The sequence below is a fragment of the Hyaena hyaena genome, unplaced genomic scaffold (assembly GCF_003009895.1).
Source record: "Hyaena hyaena isolate Hyena2069 unplaced genomic scaffold, ASM300989v1 scaffold_24, whole genome shotgun sequence".
NCBI classification, from domain to species: Eukaryota; Metazoa; Chordata; class Mammalia; order Carnivora; family Hyaenidae; genus Hyaena; species Hyaena hyaena.
Window position 1 is genome coordinate 2,460,091 of NW_024080656.1, and position 17,265 is coordinate 2,477,355.

At 36.6% G+C, this 17,265-nt stretch overlaps 1 protein-coding gene across 5 annotated transcripts in view; it reads left to right on the plus strand.

Annotated features, from left to right (window-relative positions):
• KLHL5 (kelch like family member 5) overlaps positions 1 to 17,265 on the plus strand; it is a 91,868-nt gene that overhangs the window by 51,635 nt on the left and 22,968 nt on the right. For all 5 annotated transcript variants that reach the window (XM_039226999.1, XM_039226996.1, XM_039226998.1 and 2 more), the window contains 2 exons: positions 9,903 to 10,089; positions 16,471 to 16,695. In XM_039226999.1, the coding sequence (XP_039082930.1) occupies positions 9,903 to 10,089; positions 16,471 to 16,695 (412 nt within the window). The remainder of the gene's footprint in view (positions 1 to 9,902; positions 10,090 to 16,470; positions 16,696 to 17,265) is intronic.

The following is a 17,265-nucleotide window of genomic DNA, read 5'->3' on the forward strand; positions in this document are numbered from 1 at the left end:
AATTTGCGTGGCTTGAGTGCAGAAATAAAAGGTGTGGAGAGACAGAGAATCTCTAATTATGCCGAGAGTTTGTGTTTTATCCCAAAAGCAGTAGAAAAAGTTTTAAGGCACTAAAACTTTTAAAAAGGCACTAAAGAAGTTTAAGCAGAGAGTGGCATAATTATCATTTTATTTAGGAAGATCCTCTAACTGTATTGCAGGGATTGGATTGGAATGGTCAAAGTGGAAATCCATTACAAAGACTGTTAGGTTCAGACAAGTGAATTAAGCCCTCTCTGGCAGTTGAGTTACAGAAATTACCAAGCTCAAGAGCTGTTTTAGAATTGATACAAGTTAATGACCAATTGAAAGGGGAGGGTACAAATAACAGAGAGCTCCAAAATGATTCTGATTTGTGCACCTAGGTTAAAGAAGGTGCTGTCAATTAAGACAAAGAATTGATGACAAAGAGCTGATTTTGAAGATGAGGAGGAAGTAGAAGAATCATGTTCCCAAAGCTTCTTGGTACCTTTAATCCTCTTGGAGCCTAGGAAGGAGTTTTGAAAATTTATTACCAGGTTATTGAAGCCAAGAAGAAGAGAATTACATTGCCAAAGAGAACACAAGGATACTAGGGGTAGAACCTAGGAAATAGTAGGGTTAGGTAGTTCCTAAACCTGCCTAAATAACTGGAGTGCTGTTAAAGAGATTCCAGTGCAAGGAGGAGATTTTAACATCATCAGATATTATGATCTTGTTCAAAGAGACAAGATAAAGACAGAAAATCCATTGGATCAGCCCATTTGTTTCAAACTGTAGTCTCCAAGTATAGGATCAACACTACCTGGGAAGTTGTTTAAAATGCAAATTATTACTGGGGAGAGACTAAGATGGCGGGGTGGCATGGAAGTTTTTTGTGTCTCTTGTCCGTGAAATGCAGCTAGATTAACACCAAACCATCTTGCACACCTAAAAAATTGATCTGAGGATTAACTCAGCAATCTGTGTAACTTGAACCAAGAACTTGACAGGAATTCACCCCCGAAAGAAAGAACAGGAAGAGGGGCGCCTGGGTGGCTTAGTCGGTTAAGCGTCTGACTTTCGCTTAGGTCATGATCTCGCGGTTCGTGGGTTCGAGCCCCGCGTCGGGCTCTGTGCTGACTGCCAGCTCAGAGCCTGGAGCCTATTTCAGAGTCTGTGTCTCCCTCTCTCTCTAACCCTCCCCTGTTCATGCTGCCTCTCTCTCTCTCTCCCCTAGAAACAAATTTAAAAAAAAAAAAAAAAAGAAAGAACGGGAAGAAATGACAGGCAGGGACTTAACACAGATACAAGCAAGATGTCAGTACAGAACTTATTTTACGATAATAAGAATATTAGCTGAGGTTGCAAAAAGCATAGAATCCCTTTCTGTGGAGGTAAAAGAAGTAAAATCTAGTCAGGATGAAATTAAAAATGCTATAAATGAGATGCAGTCTCAAATGGATGCCACGTCAGTACAGATGGATGAAACAGAACAGTGAATCAGCAATATAGAGGACAAACTTAGGGAGAATAATGAAGCAGAAAAAAAGAGGAAAACTAAGACAAAAGAGCACAATGTAAGAATTAGAGAGCTCAGTGATTCATTTAAAAGGAATAACATCAGAGTCATAGGGGTCCCAGAGATGAAGAGAGAGAAAAAGGGGTAGAATGTATATGTGAGCAAATGATTAGAGAAAACTTTCCTCACCTGGGGAAAGACAGACATCAAAATCCAGGAAGCACAGAGAACTCCCATGAGATTCAACAAAAACTGATCATCAACAAGCCATATCATAGTCAAAATTACAAAATACACAGACAAGGAAAAAATCATGAAAGCAGCAAGGGGAAAAAAAGTCCTTAACCTACAAGGAAAGACAGATCAGGTTTGCAGCAGACTATCCACAGAAACGTGGCAGGCCAGAAAAGAGTGGCAAGATATATTCAATGTACTGAATCAGAACAATATGAAGCCAAGAAGTCTTTATCCAGCAAGGCTGGCATTCAAAATAGAATAGAAAGTTTCCCAGACAAACAAAAAGTAAAGGAGTTCGTGACCCCCGAACCAGCCCTACAAGAAATTTTAAGGGGGACTCTCTGAGGGGAGAAAAGATGAGGAAAAAAAAACAAAAAACAAAAGCAACAAAGACTAGAAAGGACCAGAGAACACCACCAGAAACTCCAACTCTTGGAGCGCCTGGGTGGCTCAGTTCGTTGAGAGTCTGACTTTGGCTCAGGTCATGAAGTCACAGATCATGAATTCGAGCCCCACGTCAGGCTCTGTCTGACAGCTCATGGTGTCTGCTTTGGATTTTGTGTCTCCTCTCTGTTATTCCCCTGCTTACATGCACTCTCCCTGCCTCTGTTTCTCTCTGTGTGTGTCAAAAGTAAATAAAGATTTAAAAGAATTAAAAAAAAAGAAACTCCAACTCTACAGGCAGCACAATGGCAATAAATTCATGTGTTTCAGTACTCATTCTAAATGTCAACTGACTAAATGCTCCAATCGAAAGACAGGGCAACAGAATAGATAAGAAAACAAGACCCATCTATATGCTGCTTACAAGAGACCCATTTTAGACCTAAAGACACCTTCAGATTGAAAATAAGGGGATGGAGAACCATCTCTCATGCTAATGGTCACCAAAAGAAAGCCAGAGTATCCATACTTATATCAGACAGCCTAGATTTTAAAATAAAGACTCTAACAAGAGATGAAGAAGAGCATTATATCATAATTTTGGAGTCTGTTGACCAAGAAGACCTAACATTTGTAAACATCTGTGTCCCCAATGTGAAAGCATCCAAATATAAATCAATTAATCACAAACATGCAGAAACTCATTGATAATAATACCGTAACAGTAGGGCAACACTCCACTGACAGCAATGGACAGATCATCTAAACAGAAAATTAACAAGGAAACAATGGCTTTGAGTGACATACTGAGCCAAATGGACTTCACATATATTCAGAGCACTTCATCCTAAAGCAGCAAAATACACATCCTTCTCCAGTGCATATGGAACATTCTCCAGAATAGATCACATACCAGGACACAGATCAGCCCTCAACAAGTACAAGTACAAAAAGTCAGGATCATACCTTGCATATTTTCAGACCACAACGCTATGAAACTCAAAATCAACCACGAGAAAAAATTTGGAAAGACAACAAATACTTGGAGACTAAAGAGCATCCTACTAAAGAATGAATGGGCTAACCATGAAGTTAAGGAGGACATTAAAGAGGACATTAAAAAGTATATGGAAGCCAATGAAAATGATAACACCACTGCCCAAAACCTCTGGGACTCAGCAAAGGTGGTCATGAGAGGGAAGTATATAGCAATCCAGGCTTTTCTAAAGAAAGAAGAAAGTCTCAGATACGCAACCTAAAGTGCAAATTATTAGGCCGCATTCTACACCTACAAAATCTGAAACTCTGGGGTTGGAGCCTAGCAGGTTGTGTTTTAATAAGCCTTCAGGTGGATTTGAACCACACTCAAGTTTGAGAACCAGTGTCTTAGCAGATGAATAGTGATGACTTATGGAAACTACACTGCCCTGTATGATTTAAATAAGTTACTTCACGTTTCTGAGCAATGGTTTTCTGCATTGATAATACTATGTTGCACTATTGTGACACTTAGAAATACTGGCAGTGTTTTTTTCTTTCCTTTCATGTTTGCAAAATTCTACCTATCACATGATGAAGGTCTTTTTTCTAAGTTTATTTATTTATTTTTGAGAGAGAGAGGATAGTGTGCAGGGGAGGGGCAGAGAGAGAGGGAGAGAGAGAATTCCAAGCAGGCTTTGTGCTGTTAGTGCAAAGCCGGACATGGGGCTCGATCCCATGAACTGTGAGATCATGACCTGAGCTGAAATCAAGAATCAGAGGCTTGATTGAGCCACCAGTTGAGCCACCCATTGCCCCTAAGCGATGAAGTTTGGAAGTAGACTCTAAAACCATCAAGAAAATTTTGGATTTTATTTTGTATGTTTTATTTTAAAAGATAGGAAAATATGACAATTATTTAAATTGTCCAATGCATATCAAGTAATAAAGGCTAATATTAAAAACTTGCCATTAGGTCCAGTTACTTAAAAAATTGGCTTTTATAAATAAGTGAAGGGGATTAAGAATACACTTATGATGAGCACTGAGTAATATATAGAATTGTTAAATCACTATATTGTACACCTGAAACTAATATAACACTGTATGTTAACTATACTGGAATTAAAATAAATAACATTTTAAAAAATAATAAAGTTAACAAAAGAATTTACTTTTGTGAAATCGTTCCTTTCTCAGTGAACTTTTACCCTACTCTGTTAATAAGAAACACTATTCAGTCTAGCTAGAAGGGATGCAATTACATATAGTAATTTTATTATAGTGTCTCCCACAGTAGATCCCTAAAATGACCTAGGAAATAATTGCAGGTATGTGTGTAATTGTAATCTTCTACCAAATGATCATTTTAGTTTGACTTACTGTGTTTGTTTTAACTGTGAATAATCCAGAAGATACATATTTGTGGTTTTTTGCTCTACCCTTGAATACATTATAAGCTCTTTTATTTGATCAAAAAATTTTTTTAAATGTTTTTTATTTATTTCTAGGAGAGAGACAGAAAGAGAGACATCGTGAGCAGGGGAGGGTCAGAGAGAGAGGGAGTCACAGACTGAAACAGGCTCCAGGCTCTGAGCTGGCAGTCAGCACAGGGCCTGGCGTGGGGCTCAAACCCACGAACCGCGAGACCATGACCTAAGCGAAAGTCGGACGCTTAACCGACTAAGCCACCCAGGCGCCCCTATTTGATCAAATTTTAAACAATGTGGATAGAAATACTAGGATAGATGTACATTATTGAAAAGATTTTGACACTTAACATTCTTATAGTTTCCAGTGGTTAGCCTGTATTACAGATATCTTCATCTTCACAATTCTGTTCTCGATTCTTATTATTGCTTTCTACTAAAAGTAAGAAATATAAAAAGAGCCAGTATTTACCTTTACTATTCTTTTAATTTACACATTTTTGATACCAGAACATTTTTTAAAGCCTGTAGAATTCAGAGATCATTCACATTCTATTTTTTTACTTTAAGTATTATTGGAGAGGGCAGTTTTAGAGAAATAGTCATGTGAGATTAAGTATGAGAATAAAGATAAAAATTTACACATTGAAAATGTTTCTGTTTCCCAAATGCCTTCATTTAAGTAATTTGTCGTTTCCCTAATGGCAGAGAAGACAGAGTGTTCACCTAAAATGCAGAGCATATAAGAGTGTTTTTTAGTTCTCTCTCAGTACCTTCTGTATGATTTTTGAAATGATTCCTGGTACCTTCCATTTGATTAATCTGATTCTTGGATTAATGGCTTTTATATTCCCTTCCCTTACTTTCATCTCTCTATTTACTTATAAAGTAGAGAGACTGTTAGCATGTTTAGAGATATGTTTTACTTCAAATTGCAGTAACTATTAAGTCTCCCAAGACTTTACTTCCCTTGTTTTTGGTTGTTTTTTTTTTTTAAGTTCATTTAATTATTTGAGAGAGTGCGAATGGGAGAGGGACAGAGAGGGAACCCCAAGCAGCCCTCAGCCCCTCACCACTGTCAGTGCAGAGCCCAATGCAGGGCTCAAACCAAGGAACCGTGAGATCATGACTTGAGCTAAAACCAAGAATCGGCTACCTTACCAACTGAGCCACTTGGGCTTTCTGCAATTTTTTTCACATTAATTTTTATTTAGAAAGGACTGAAGTAATTCTATGTAACAGAAGTAATATAAACATTAAGATCAATCTAAATGAGCCAACTTAGTGCATATTCGGTAATGGTTTCTGTAGCAAGTATAACTATATTTTGTGTGCATAGAAAATACGGAATAATTAATACCATAATTTATACTCTGGCATAGGTCCTGACACTTATGTCTTAATTTGGCTTTTTTGCTATTAGCATACTCTTCTCAGTTTCCAAATGCCACAAACGTTTTTTACAGTGGCTTTTGTTAGACTATTCCTTTATCAAATATGAACATATTCTCAGCATTATTATTTGTTTGTATTTGCAAAGTAAAGCTGCGTTCCCCACCCACTCAAATGGCTAAAATAAAAGGAGATAGTAACAGTTGTTGGTGAGAATGTTGAGAAACAGGTACCCTCATATATTGCTGGTGGGAACATAAAATGATGCAGCCACTTGAAAAACAGTTTGGTAGTTTCTAAAAAGGTTAACATGTATTTACCATATGACCCAGCAATTCCACTTCTAGGTATCTACCTGAGAGGAATGAAAACATTTACCTACCATAAAGACTTGCATGCAAATGTTCTTAGCAGCTTTATTCATGATAGCCAAAAACTGGAAATAATCTGTGTCCATCCACTGTGAACAGATAGACAAAATGTGGTATATCCATCAATGGAATATTATTCAGCAATAAAAAGAAATGAAGTACCAAGGAACCCTTGTGCACTGTTGGTAGAAATGTAAATTGGCATAGCCACTGTGGACAAACAGTATGGAGGTTCTTCAAAAAATTAAAAATAGAACTACCCTATGACCCAGCAATTCCACTGGGTATTTACCCAAAGAAAACAAAGACACTAATTCAAATAGATCTATATACCCCTGTGTTTATTGCAGCTTTACTTACAAAAGCTAAGATACGGAAGCCACCCGTGTACCCATCAATAGATGAATGGAAAAAGAAAACACACACACACACACACACACACACACAGGCACGTGCACTGGAATACTACTCGGCCATAAAAAAGGAGATCTTGCCATTTGTGACAACATGCATAGACCTAGAAGGTATTATGCTAAGTAAAAGAAGTCAGAGAAAGACAAATACCGTATGATTTAACTTCTATGTGGAATCCAAAAACAAAACAAACAAACAAAAATCCCAGGGTGCTTAGGTGGCTCAGTAGGCCAAGCATCCAATGTCAGCTCAGGTCATGATCTCACAGTTCATGGGTTCAAGCCCCACATCAGTCTCGCTGCTGTCAGCACAGAGCCCACTTCGGATCCTCTGTCCCCTCTGTTCCTGACCCTCCCCCCCATCCCTCTCTCTCAAAAATAAATAAACATTAAAAAATATATTTAAAAAATGTTTTTAAAAAAGAAACACTTATAAATACAGAGAACAAAGTGGTGGTTGCCAGAGCAGCGAGAGTAGGGAAATGGGTAAAATGGGTGAAGGGAAGTGGAAGATACAGGCTTCCTGATATGGAATAGATAAGTCATGGTTATAAAAGATACAGCATAGGAAATATAGTCAATGATATTGTAGTAGTGTTGTACAGTGATAGATGGTGAGCATACACTTGTGCTGAACATAGCATAATGTATAGAGTTATTGAATCACTATGTTGTACACCTGAAACTAATGTAACGTTGTGTGTCACCTACAATTTAAAAATTTTGTATAAAAGAAAAGAAGTACTGATACATGCTATTCATGGGTGAACCTTAAAACACACTAAATGTAAAAAAAAGCAAGACACCAGAGACCTCATATTATAATACTTTATATGAAACATAAGAAAAAAAAAACCCTGCAAATCTGTAGAGACGGATTGGCACATGAGACAGGAGATAGGAATAGAGATTAAACAGCAAACAGGCATGCAGGGTCTAAGTAGGGTGATGAAAATGCTCCAGAATGGCTTATGGCAATGGCTGCACAGCATTTTTACCAGGAAATTTACTAAAAACCATTGAATTGTATACTTGAAATGGTGAATTATATGGTATGTAAAATATAACTTATATTATCAAATGCATTCCTGCAGTGCGTCAAAAGAATGATACACTATTATCAGGAAAGTCTTGTTCCAGAAATACAAGAATGATTGAGTTTCAGGAAATCTGTCAAATAATTATTATATCAATAACTTAAAGGAGAAAAAGCCATATGATCATGTCAATAGATGTATAAAGGGCATTCAGAAAGAATGTAGGAACCATTCATAGTTTTAAAACAATGATGTAAAATAGGGAGAGATGAAAACAGCCTAAATATAATAAAATTACTAGATGCTGTAGTGACTTTCATCCTTAATGGTCATACACTAAAACTGTATCAGTTCAAGCCAGAAACAGGGGTACACTATTTCACCCTAATTATTTAACATTGCTTTGAATGTTTTAGCAATTGTAATATTAATATTACATTAATGTAATAACTTATTATTTATTAAATACAAAATACAAGTGAAGTAATTGGCATACATATTAGAAATGTCAACTGTCCCTGTTTAGTGGTGATTATGATAATGATTATTATGCCAGTAACTAGAGTGGTCTAAGGGAATTTTGTAAAACAGGAAGTTATAATATAAGTATACAATAACCAGAATGTTTCTCTCTCCTCTAGCAAAATATATGCAAAATGGAAATTTAAAAATCCATTTCCAATAGCAATAAAAATCAAATGTTACATATTTTTGTAACATTTACAAAATGCTACAATAAAAATATATGTAATATGTATATTAAAAATGTATACTTAATAAAAGAAAGGCATAAGACCTGTATGGAGAAAGGTATACAACAAATGGAAAGGCTTCCTGAACGAAAGACTTAATGTCATAAAAATGTAAATTCTTCCAAAATTAATAAATAACTTAATGCAATTCATAATAGAATTTCAACAGGATCAAGATGGTGAAGGAGAATTAGGTAAATATATCTTAGGTTTATATGAAAAGTAAAGACTCAAAAACAATCCAGAAAACTATGAAAATGAACAGTGAAGGTATATTTAAATAAAAAATCAGAATGTCTCAAAAAACAATCAATGGAAAAGAATGAAGAATCAGAAAACCAGTCTCCTATATCCTGAGATATGTTTTTGAGAATGTAATGTATAACAGAGGTTCAATTCACTTGGAAATAGAGGGGATTGTTTAATAAATGGTGCTAGTATAGAACTGGCCAATCACCTGGAAGGAAACTAAAATATTCCTCAATTCATACTCTATTTAAAAGTTAATTAATTTCACATGGACAGATAGCCCAAGTGCAAGACATACAGTAATATAGGGGTAGGGAGGTGGATGGAGAAACCAACACAAAAAGAAAAACACATTGTTTAAAAGGCAGGATGAAACCATATCTGTGCATTTGCATAAAATTATGTAAGTTTTAAAAAAAGGGAGAGAGGCAAACCATGAGAGACTCTTGAATGCAGACAAAAACTGAGGACTGATGGATGGGGGGAGGAGGGTATGGGCATGGAGGAGGACACTTGTGGGAATGAGCACTGAGTGTTATGTGGAAACTAATTTGACAATAAACTATTTGTAAAAAAAATAATAATAATAAAAAAATAAAAAATAAAAAAATAAATAATGGGATTTAGTGAAGCACAAGGGATTTAAATTCTTTAAGGAGAATCACCATTTAGAGTTCTCTTTCACCTAAGAAACTGATAAGTTGTTTTTGCTGTTGTTCTTTGAGCACTGTTTAGACAGGTCAGGTAAACACAGTCATTAGTCAACTTCTATTTATAATTATTATTCTTCAAGTAAAATTATTTCTAATTGAAAAAGTAAAGTGATTTATTTTAGAAAATCTAAACAATATAGAAAAGCAGTAAAAATGATTATTTTAGAAGCGGCAGTTTCCCCAGTACCCAGAAATAAGCACCATTAAGGTTTTAGGGCATACCACTTATCCTACTCAATTTCTGTTTTTCATTGAAATTTAAAATGTAAATCTTATAGACATCACAGATTTTAGGTAAAAATAGATGTCCACACTTGGAGTTTTTCCTCAATGAGATCATTCCCATTTGTGAACTAACTATAGAGCTTATTCTTTTAATTACAATTTTCTTGGTCATTTAGTGTACATACTCACTATTCTTTTCTAGTTCCTGGCAGATATGGAAAATAATCCACTTTTCCGGGATGATATAGAATGTCAGAAACTTATTATGGAAGCGATGAAGTACCATTTATTACCAGAGAGACGACCCATGTTACAGAGCCCTCGGACAAAACCTAGAAAGTCCACGGTCGGAACACTATTTGCAGTTGGAGGAATGGATTCAACAAAAGGTATTAAATCATTTTCTATTTGGGAGAAAAGGGGAAAAAAGAACTTTAATTAGTCATACAGATGACCAAATAGCTTTTTTAGAGAAATGGCTGTTTCCAGGACTGGAAGAAGATGAGATAAACCCAGCACATCTTGTAGTGCCAGAAAGTAAGGAAGTGGTCAGTAACGGAGGTCAAGGACAGAAGAGGCCATTTGTAGGGCTGCCACTGTCCAAATCTGGGATGATTTCAATATCAAAATAGATAATGAGGATAAAAGATTATCGTTTAGTAAATCAGTAAGTATGTATGAGTTCACTCTGATACAAATAAAGATGGGAGAAGGGAAAGATTTTCTTATTCGAATGCCAACTAATAAATATAGAAGGAAAGATGGGACTAGAAAAAGTACTATTTGGCAAACATCTTGATAACTAATTCAGTCAAGAATCATCCACAGATGATATCCAGTTTGACAACAGGATAATTAGCCTCCAAGTATCTTCCAATCACTTGCTTAGTAGCTACAAAGGGTGAAATAGTATCTTGACAATGGAGAAACCTGGCAGACAGCACCTTAACCAAATGATCGATGTCTTATTGCCAGAAACGAGGATAATCAGTAGTGTGTGCCTCTTATGGGAGACAATAAGAAGAATTCAGCTGTGTATCTGCAGTTTTTCTTGCCAAAAGTGTATAATCCAAATGTAATCATGAGGAAAAAAACAAACAAAACCAAGTTGAGAGACATTCTACCTTGTCTCTCAAAATACCTTGTCTGTCTGTAGCTTTCCAAAATGCTAATGTCATGAAATACAGAGAAGATTCAGGAATTATTCCACATTTCAGGAGGCTGAAGAGATATGACAACTATTATAATGCATCATCTTGAATTTATTTTGCTATAAAGGACATAATTGGAACAAATAATGAGATCCAAATAATGGCTGTAGATTAGATGACAGCATTGTATAAATGTTAATTTCCAGATTTTGATCATTGTATTATGGTTTTGTAACAGGATTTCTTGTTTCGAGGAAGATACACTGAAGTATTTAGGGTACAGGGGCGTCATTTCTACAACCTAAACAGTTCAGGAAGAAAAAAATTGTACATACCTGTATATAGCTAAAGCAAATGTAAAATATCAGCATTTGGGAAATCTGTACCAAAGGTATCTGGGAATTCTTTGGATTATTCTTGCAACAGTTTTTACTAATAGTAACAATGATCGTAACAAATACCACATATAGTGCCTACTCAGTGCCAGGTATTGTGCTAAAAGCTTTCTGTGTACGATCTCTCAGTGTGCATTGATCTCCCTCTGAATTCCTAGTACTAATAGCCTGGAATCCCCTGACAACACCTCTCTGACTTCAGACTGCCTCTCTGAGCCCAGCTCATTCATTCTACTTCTCCCCTCACTCTTTGTGTTCTACCCCCACTGGCCTCCCTGTTCACATAACAAGCCCAAACATTATCCCACATTGAGGATATTACATTAGCATTTTCTTCTCCCTGGAATGCTGTGTGCCCTGATGTTGGAATGCCTCGCAGAAATTATTCACTTTGATTTCCAAACATCAGTTTACCAAAGAAGACTTCCATGGTAGTCATCACCTGTTCATTACTTTCTAATATTTGGCCTACCTCTTTCTATCTTGTTCCTCTGCTTATGTTTCTTCATAGCACCTGATCCATTGATTTATCATCTACTCTTACCCATAAGTAAGCTCTACTTGTTTATTTTTTCAAGAATATATTGCACAGAGCCTATTTCAGTGCCTTGCACATAGATAGCATCAATAAATATTTGCCAAATGAATGAAGGTTGTCCTTTGCCATCTCTTGAATTATTTGTATGACTTTAGCCCTTGACGCATTATTCACATCCAAAGGCTTCTTTTCTACTTGATATCTTTAAAGAATATAAAAATATGAGCTCTAATTGAAAATCTTTTATTGTGATTTAACTTTTAACCTCATGGTAACAAAGATATAGCTGTAGATATTATCCCACAGAACATAATGGAGTGCTGTGTATTTATAGCGGAGATTCTAAATATAGGCTTGATCGCTGAATGCTACAGAAATACACAAAGTTAGATAAGCGATGAGTGTTATAGTACACATATTTGAAATTTTTGGAGCGCTCTACAGTCCAGGTAATCAATCTGCAAATACTTATTAAGTGTTTACTATATGCTTGGAACTGGTGCTCAGCTTTGTAATCATTACTAGCACTTCTTTCCTCACCATCTGTCCCTCTCTTTTTCAAGGCTTTAACTGTTATTTCTGTATTGCTCATACCATTTTGTTGCTTTTATGCTCATATTTTCAACTTGTATAAAACATCTGTTTGTTGTGCAGCTTTCATCTCAAATTTTGTATATTCAAGTCTTCTCTGACCCATGTCTCCCAGAGTTGAGGACTCAGAACTGTAATTCATTGTTTTTCAGTGCATACCAACTCTGGCTCATTTAAGCAAATAAGGAAGGCTGTTGAGAAATTAGCAGGAACTATATCCACTGTACCTTCTTTATAATGCCTGCCTTAGATTTTTAAATCCTAGGTTTAAGCATCCATTTTTACCAGTTTTGGGGCAGTCCTGGGCCCTAAGCCTCCAAAGCTTAGGATCAATATCTGTCTTTTCAGCTTCATGGTAGATGGGTTCTTGTCTCTCATCAAAGCTCTTTCATACAGTGGAAAATTCCCCTTGCGTGAGAAGGAACTCAGATACTCAGTACCCAAAGTGAATAATACATCTCTCTCTTTCTTTCTTTTCATCCCTCCCTCCCTTCCCTCTAAATCTTACCTTCTGACAATCACCAAATATTCTTTCAAAGGGGTCTTGTTCTTCTAAATTTCCATTGTTACTTTCCAGTTCCAGGTAGCCCCCTATCAGCCTACATCTTTTGATCATGTTCATTTAACATGGCAATAGTATTCATTATGTTCATTGTGTTGTTACTATGTGCCAAGCGTTATGTTAAGCACTTCACCTATCATTTTTAATTTCATGTTCATAACAACTCTAAGAGTTGAATGTTGCTATTGCCCTTGGATACCTGGACTTAGAAAAGTTAACTACCTTTCCCAGGTGTACACAGCTAATTAGGGATGGAATCAGGATTCAGATCAGGCATTGACACGGGAAACTATACCTTCTGTTTCATTAATTCTTCTGTTAATACCCCCTTACTCTGCTCAAAAATTAGAATAGTCTTTACTTCTTACCACATAAGACATAAATTCCTCTTTTTAGGTTTGAAGACTTTCTGTAATCTAGCCATTACTACTTGACCAACTTCATTTCTGAGTCTTTCCTAGACATCAGTTACTCTTACCTTCTATCCTATTCAAGCTATCTTCCCTGGCCGTAACTTATATTGTATCCATGTCTTTATAGTAGTGAGCAATTTGCATTAATTGGATGGCAGTCTGATCATTGGGTTCCTGATCTCTTCATGTATCTTAGTGTAGAGCCTAACAAATAAACTGATAATGTTTCTAAATAACCACTAAGAAAATATTAGCATGTATTTCTGTTTACCTTTTTAAAGGCTAATCTTTTAGTATAAATCAAGGAAGTTCTAAGCTTTTACACAGAATTTTGTAATTATTAGGAATTTGTTATTAGCGGATATTTGTATTTTTTTAAGAATTATGTTTGGTGTTAGGAAAGGAAATTTGCTTATGAGTTCATAGGACTATGATACCGCCTAGTGAACTAAAAGTAAAAGAAAGAACTTAAAATGAAAGAAATATTCCTTAAATTCATAAGTGAGGAAAGATGACTAGCATCGCCTTTTTAATGGAATGAAGACATTTTTTCAGATCAAATTCAGAGTGATGAATAAAGTATACCATTATATAAAATAATCTGAGTGTATGAATAAAATCTTACTGTAGCTAAAAATTATGAAGAAGGATTATTCAAGCTCAAAAAATATTTTCAAACAGCTACTACATGCAAGAAACTCTATTGCTGTGAAGAATACAGAGATGGTAGGGCACCTGCTGGCTTGGTCAGTGGCACGTGGCTCTTGATCTCAGGGTTGTGAGTTTGAGCCCCATGTTGGGTGTAGAGGTTACTTAAAAATAAAATCTTTAAAAAAATAAAAAGAATACAGAGATGGAAAAAGACTTGGAATCTATTCCAAATAACTTAAGAATTTCATAAGTTAAATTAATAAACTAAAACCTATAATGTATGAGAAAATATATATATACAGTATTCTAAATATATTATATATGTAAATATAATACATATGTATAATATATATAACAAAACTTTCTAAATTTTAGAAGATTATTATTAGTACTCGTGCCCTGATGAACTAATTATAACAAATACTTCAGAATAAATGTTTGTTATGATTTCAATTCTGTAAAGATAGCTCTGACTGCATATTGTATTAGACACTTAGAGAGAATTGAAATAGATTCTAATTGATCTCTTCATAACTGGAAGTTGGATGTTTTTTTAGAAGTGTAGGGCCTTTAACTTTTCTTCTCATTTCATAAAGAAAACAAGTTCCTGGAATCTTCCAATTCTTAAAAAAATAAATAAATAATGTGGACAGGACCAGGCAGTTATCACCAGACTTCTCACATCAATAGTTTCCAGAGTCCATGATCTTCACTTAGGCTTTTGTCCAGGTTGCAGAATGTGTATCCTTTCCCTCCTCTTAGGAAAACCAGCTCCACATCTGTGATCTGACGCTGCCCTTTCCTGCTTCCTTAATAACCTCATTGTAAAGTAGGATCCCTTCTCTCCTATATTTTCAGCTGCTTTCCTCACAACTAGATCCTTCCCATTAACATTTAAGCAAACTCAAGTTTTTCCAGCTTTAAAGACAAAACAAAACCTCTCTCAACTGACCTAGTAATTTCTACCTTTCTCCTCCCTTTTATAGCCAAACTGTGCTGTTTTCTCATTTGTCTAAGTCTCTGCACCTATTTCTCTGTGTTAGGAAAGTCAACTCTGTCTCCTGTTGAGCCTTATAAAGAAGAGGTCTTATAGTACCCTGCAGTATAGTATACCCTGCTCCCCAGGGCCTGGTACTTCCAAGAGTATCTCCAGTGTGTGCTGCATGTGCTCTCCTGTTGTGTCCTGGCCACTTTATCCTTCATACCAATTGTCTACAGAGACTCTCTTTGATTGTTATGGGCAGTGTTTGGTCCCTGGCTTGTAAGTAGTGCATTTTAATTAGATGTGCTCTGGTTTGTTTGTGAAAAAAGACCTGTCACCACCGCCACTGAGCTGAGGCCTTGCAAAACTCTTTAGTCAGCAGATACAATGTTGGCAGGAGTTTGGGTCAGTCTTCTGGAGAAGAGTGGGGCCCCTGTGCTGGGACAAAGGCAAGTATGAATGGGAAGCACAGTTCCACTGGAGTTTGGGGGGGGGCCGGGCTTGGTGTAAGCTAGGTAGATGGTGAGTGTTGGCACTGTGCTGGTTCCTGCAGGTGGCCCTGTGCTTATGCTGAGGGGTGGGGAGAGAGAAATGGCACCTGTCAGTTTTTTTGTTACTAGATGGGTCTCTCCATGAATGCTGCCTCCCTGGGACATACTCCAATATAAGCAACTAACCTCTCAACTGTGTGTCTCCAGGTGCTCTTCAGATCACTGTTTCTATGCTGTATGTAAGATATGCTTTTCTCCAAGAGCAGCCCCCAATGTCCTTTAAGCTCTCCAAGAGTCAAGCACACTGACTTTTAAAACCCCAGGTTCTAAGCCTTGCTGGTTGCAAGAACTTATAAAATTCAGGCCCTCTCATTTTCTGAGCCAATTGCTAAGGGGATTTATTTTTCCCGTGCAGCCCCCTGTATGCTAGTTTGTCTCTCACTCTTCTCAAAGAACATGGCTCCCTCCTCACTGCATTGGCCATAATCCATTTCTCTCCCAAGCCATGTCTCCATACTTCCTTCCATCTTTGATGTGGCCTCTTTCCTATCCTTAGGAAAGTGGAGTTTGTTCTGCCAGTCTTCATACTGATTTCTGGGGTATTTAGTATCTGGTAGTTATTTAGTTGTATTCATGAGATGAGGCAAGCCTAGGGTTGTCTTATTCTGCCACCTTCTTCCTTCAAAACTACCTGCTACAATTTTTTTTTATTTTGGCTTCCATGACACTAAACTGCCCTGATTTTCCTCCCACTCCTAGCTGTCACAAATAATCCTTTCTCACCTGACCTTCTAATATAGAGCTTTGTGTATGCCCTGGAGAATAGTAGATGAGGTCAGAGACATAAGCAGGGAGCTGACCATTCAGGAGCTCAGTGAAATATAATAAAAGTATTATTGTCAATGCTAATAAAATTATACTTTTATACATATAAATTCACAAAATAATCAAATGTGGTGATTTTTTTTTATGTAACATCTATATATTACTGTGAAGGAGCAACGAGCATTGAAAAGTATGATCTTCGTACAAATATGTGGACTCCTGTAGCAAATATGAATGGGAGGAGACTACAGTTTGGTGTTGCAGTGTTAGATGACAAACTGTATGTGGTCGGAGGAAGAGATGGACTGAAGACTTTGAACACTGTAGAATGCTACAACCCGAAAACAAAAACCTGGAGTGTGATGCCTCCCATGTCAACCCACAGGCACGGCCTCGGTGAGTATAACCATGCATGTTCATTTATGATACCAAACATTAGGCCTCCACAGCATTTTTACATTCTGTGCCAGGCAGAGGAAGACCAATGTGGCAGCTGCTGAGTCAGCAGCAATCAGTCAGCAAGCATTCCTTCACATGCTCTTTAACTGAGAAGTAGAATCAGGAAAAACAAGCATATACAGAAATATAACAGCAACCAGCACAAGTAAAACCATGGATATTTAAGGATTTTAGGGTAACATGATGGGCTGGTAAGTCATCTTTTAAGTATGTGTTCTGTATTGGCAATCAGTGTTAATCTAACCTGACTGAAATGCTTATTTAAAAATCTTTAGTATTACTGTTTTTCATCCATACCTCCTGGTTTTTAAGCAGAAATGAGTAACAACCCAGGGAAATCTTGAGCTGGCACAGAGAATATAATGATAGAGACACTTCATTCTTTCATTCAATAATTCACTGACATTGACTAGCACGTTCTTTGTGCTGTAGGAATACAAAGATGAAGACACTGTCCTTACCCTGAAGGAACTGATGGCTCACTCTGAGATGATAGAAGATAATTTA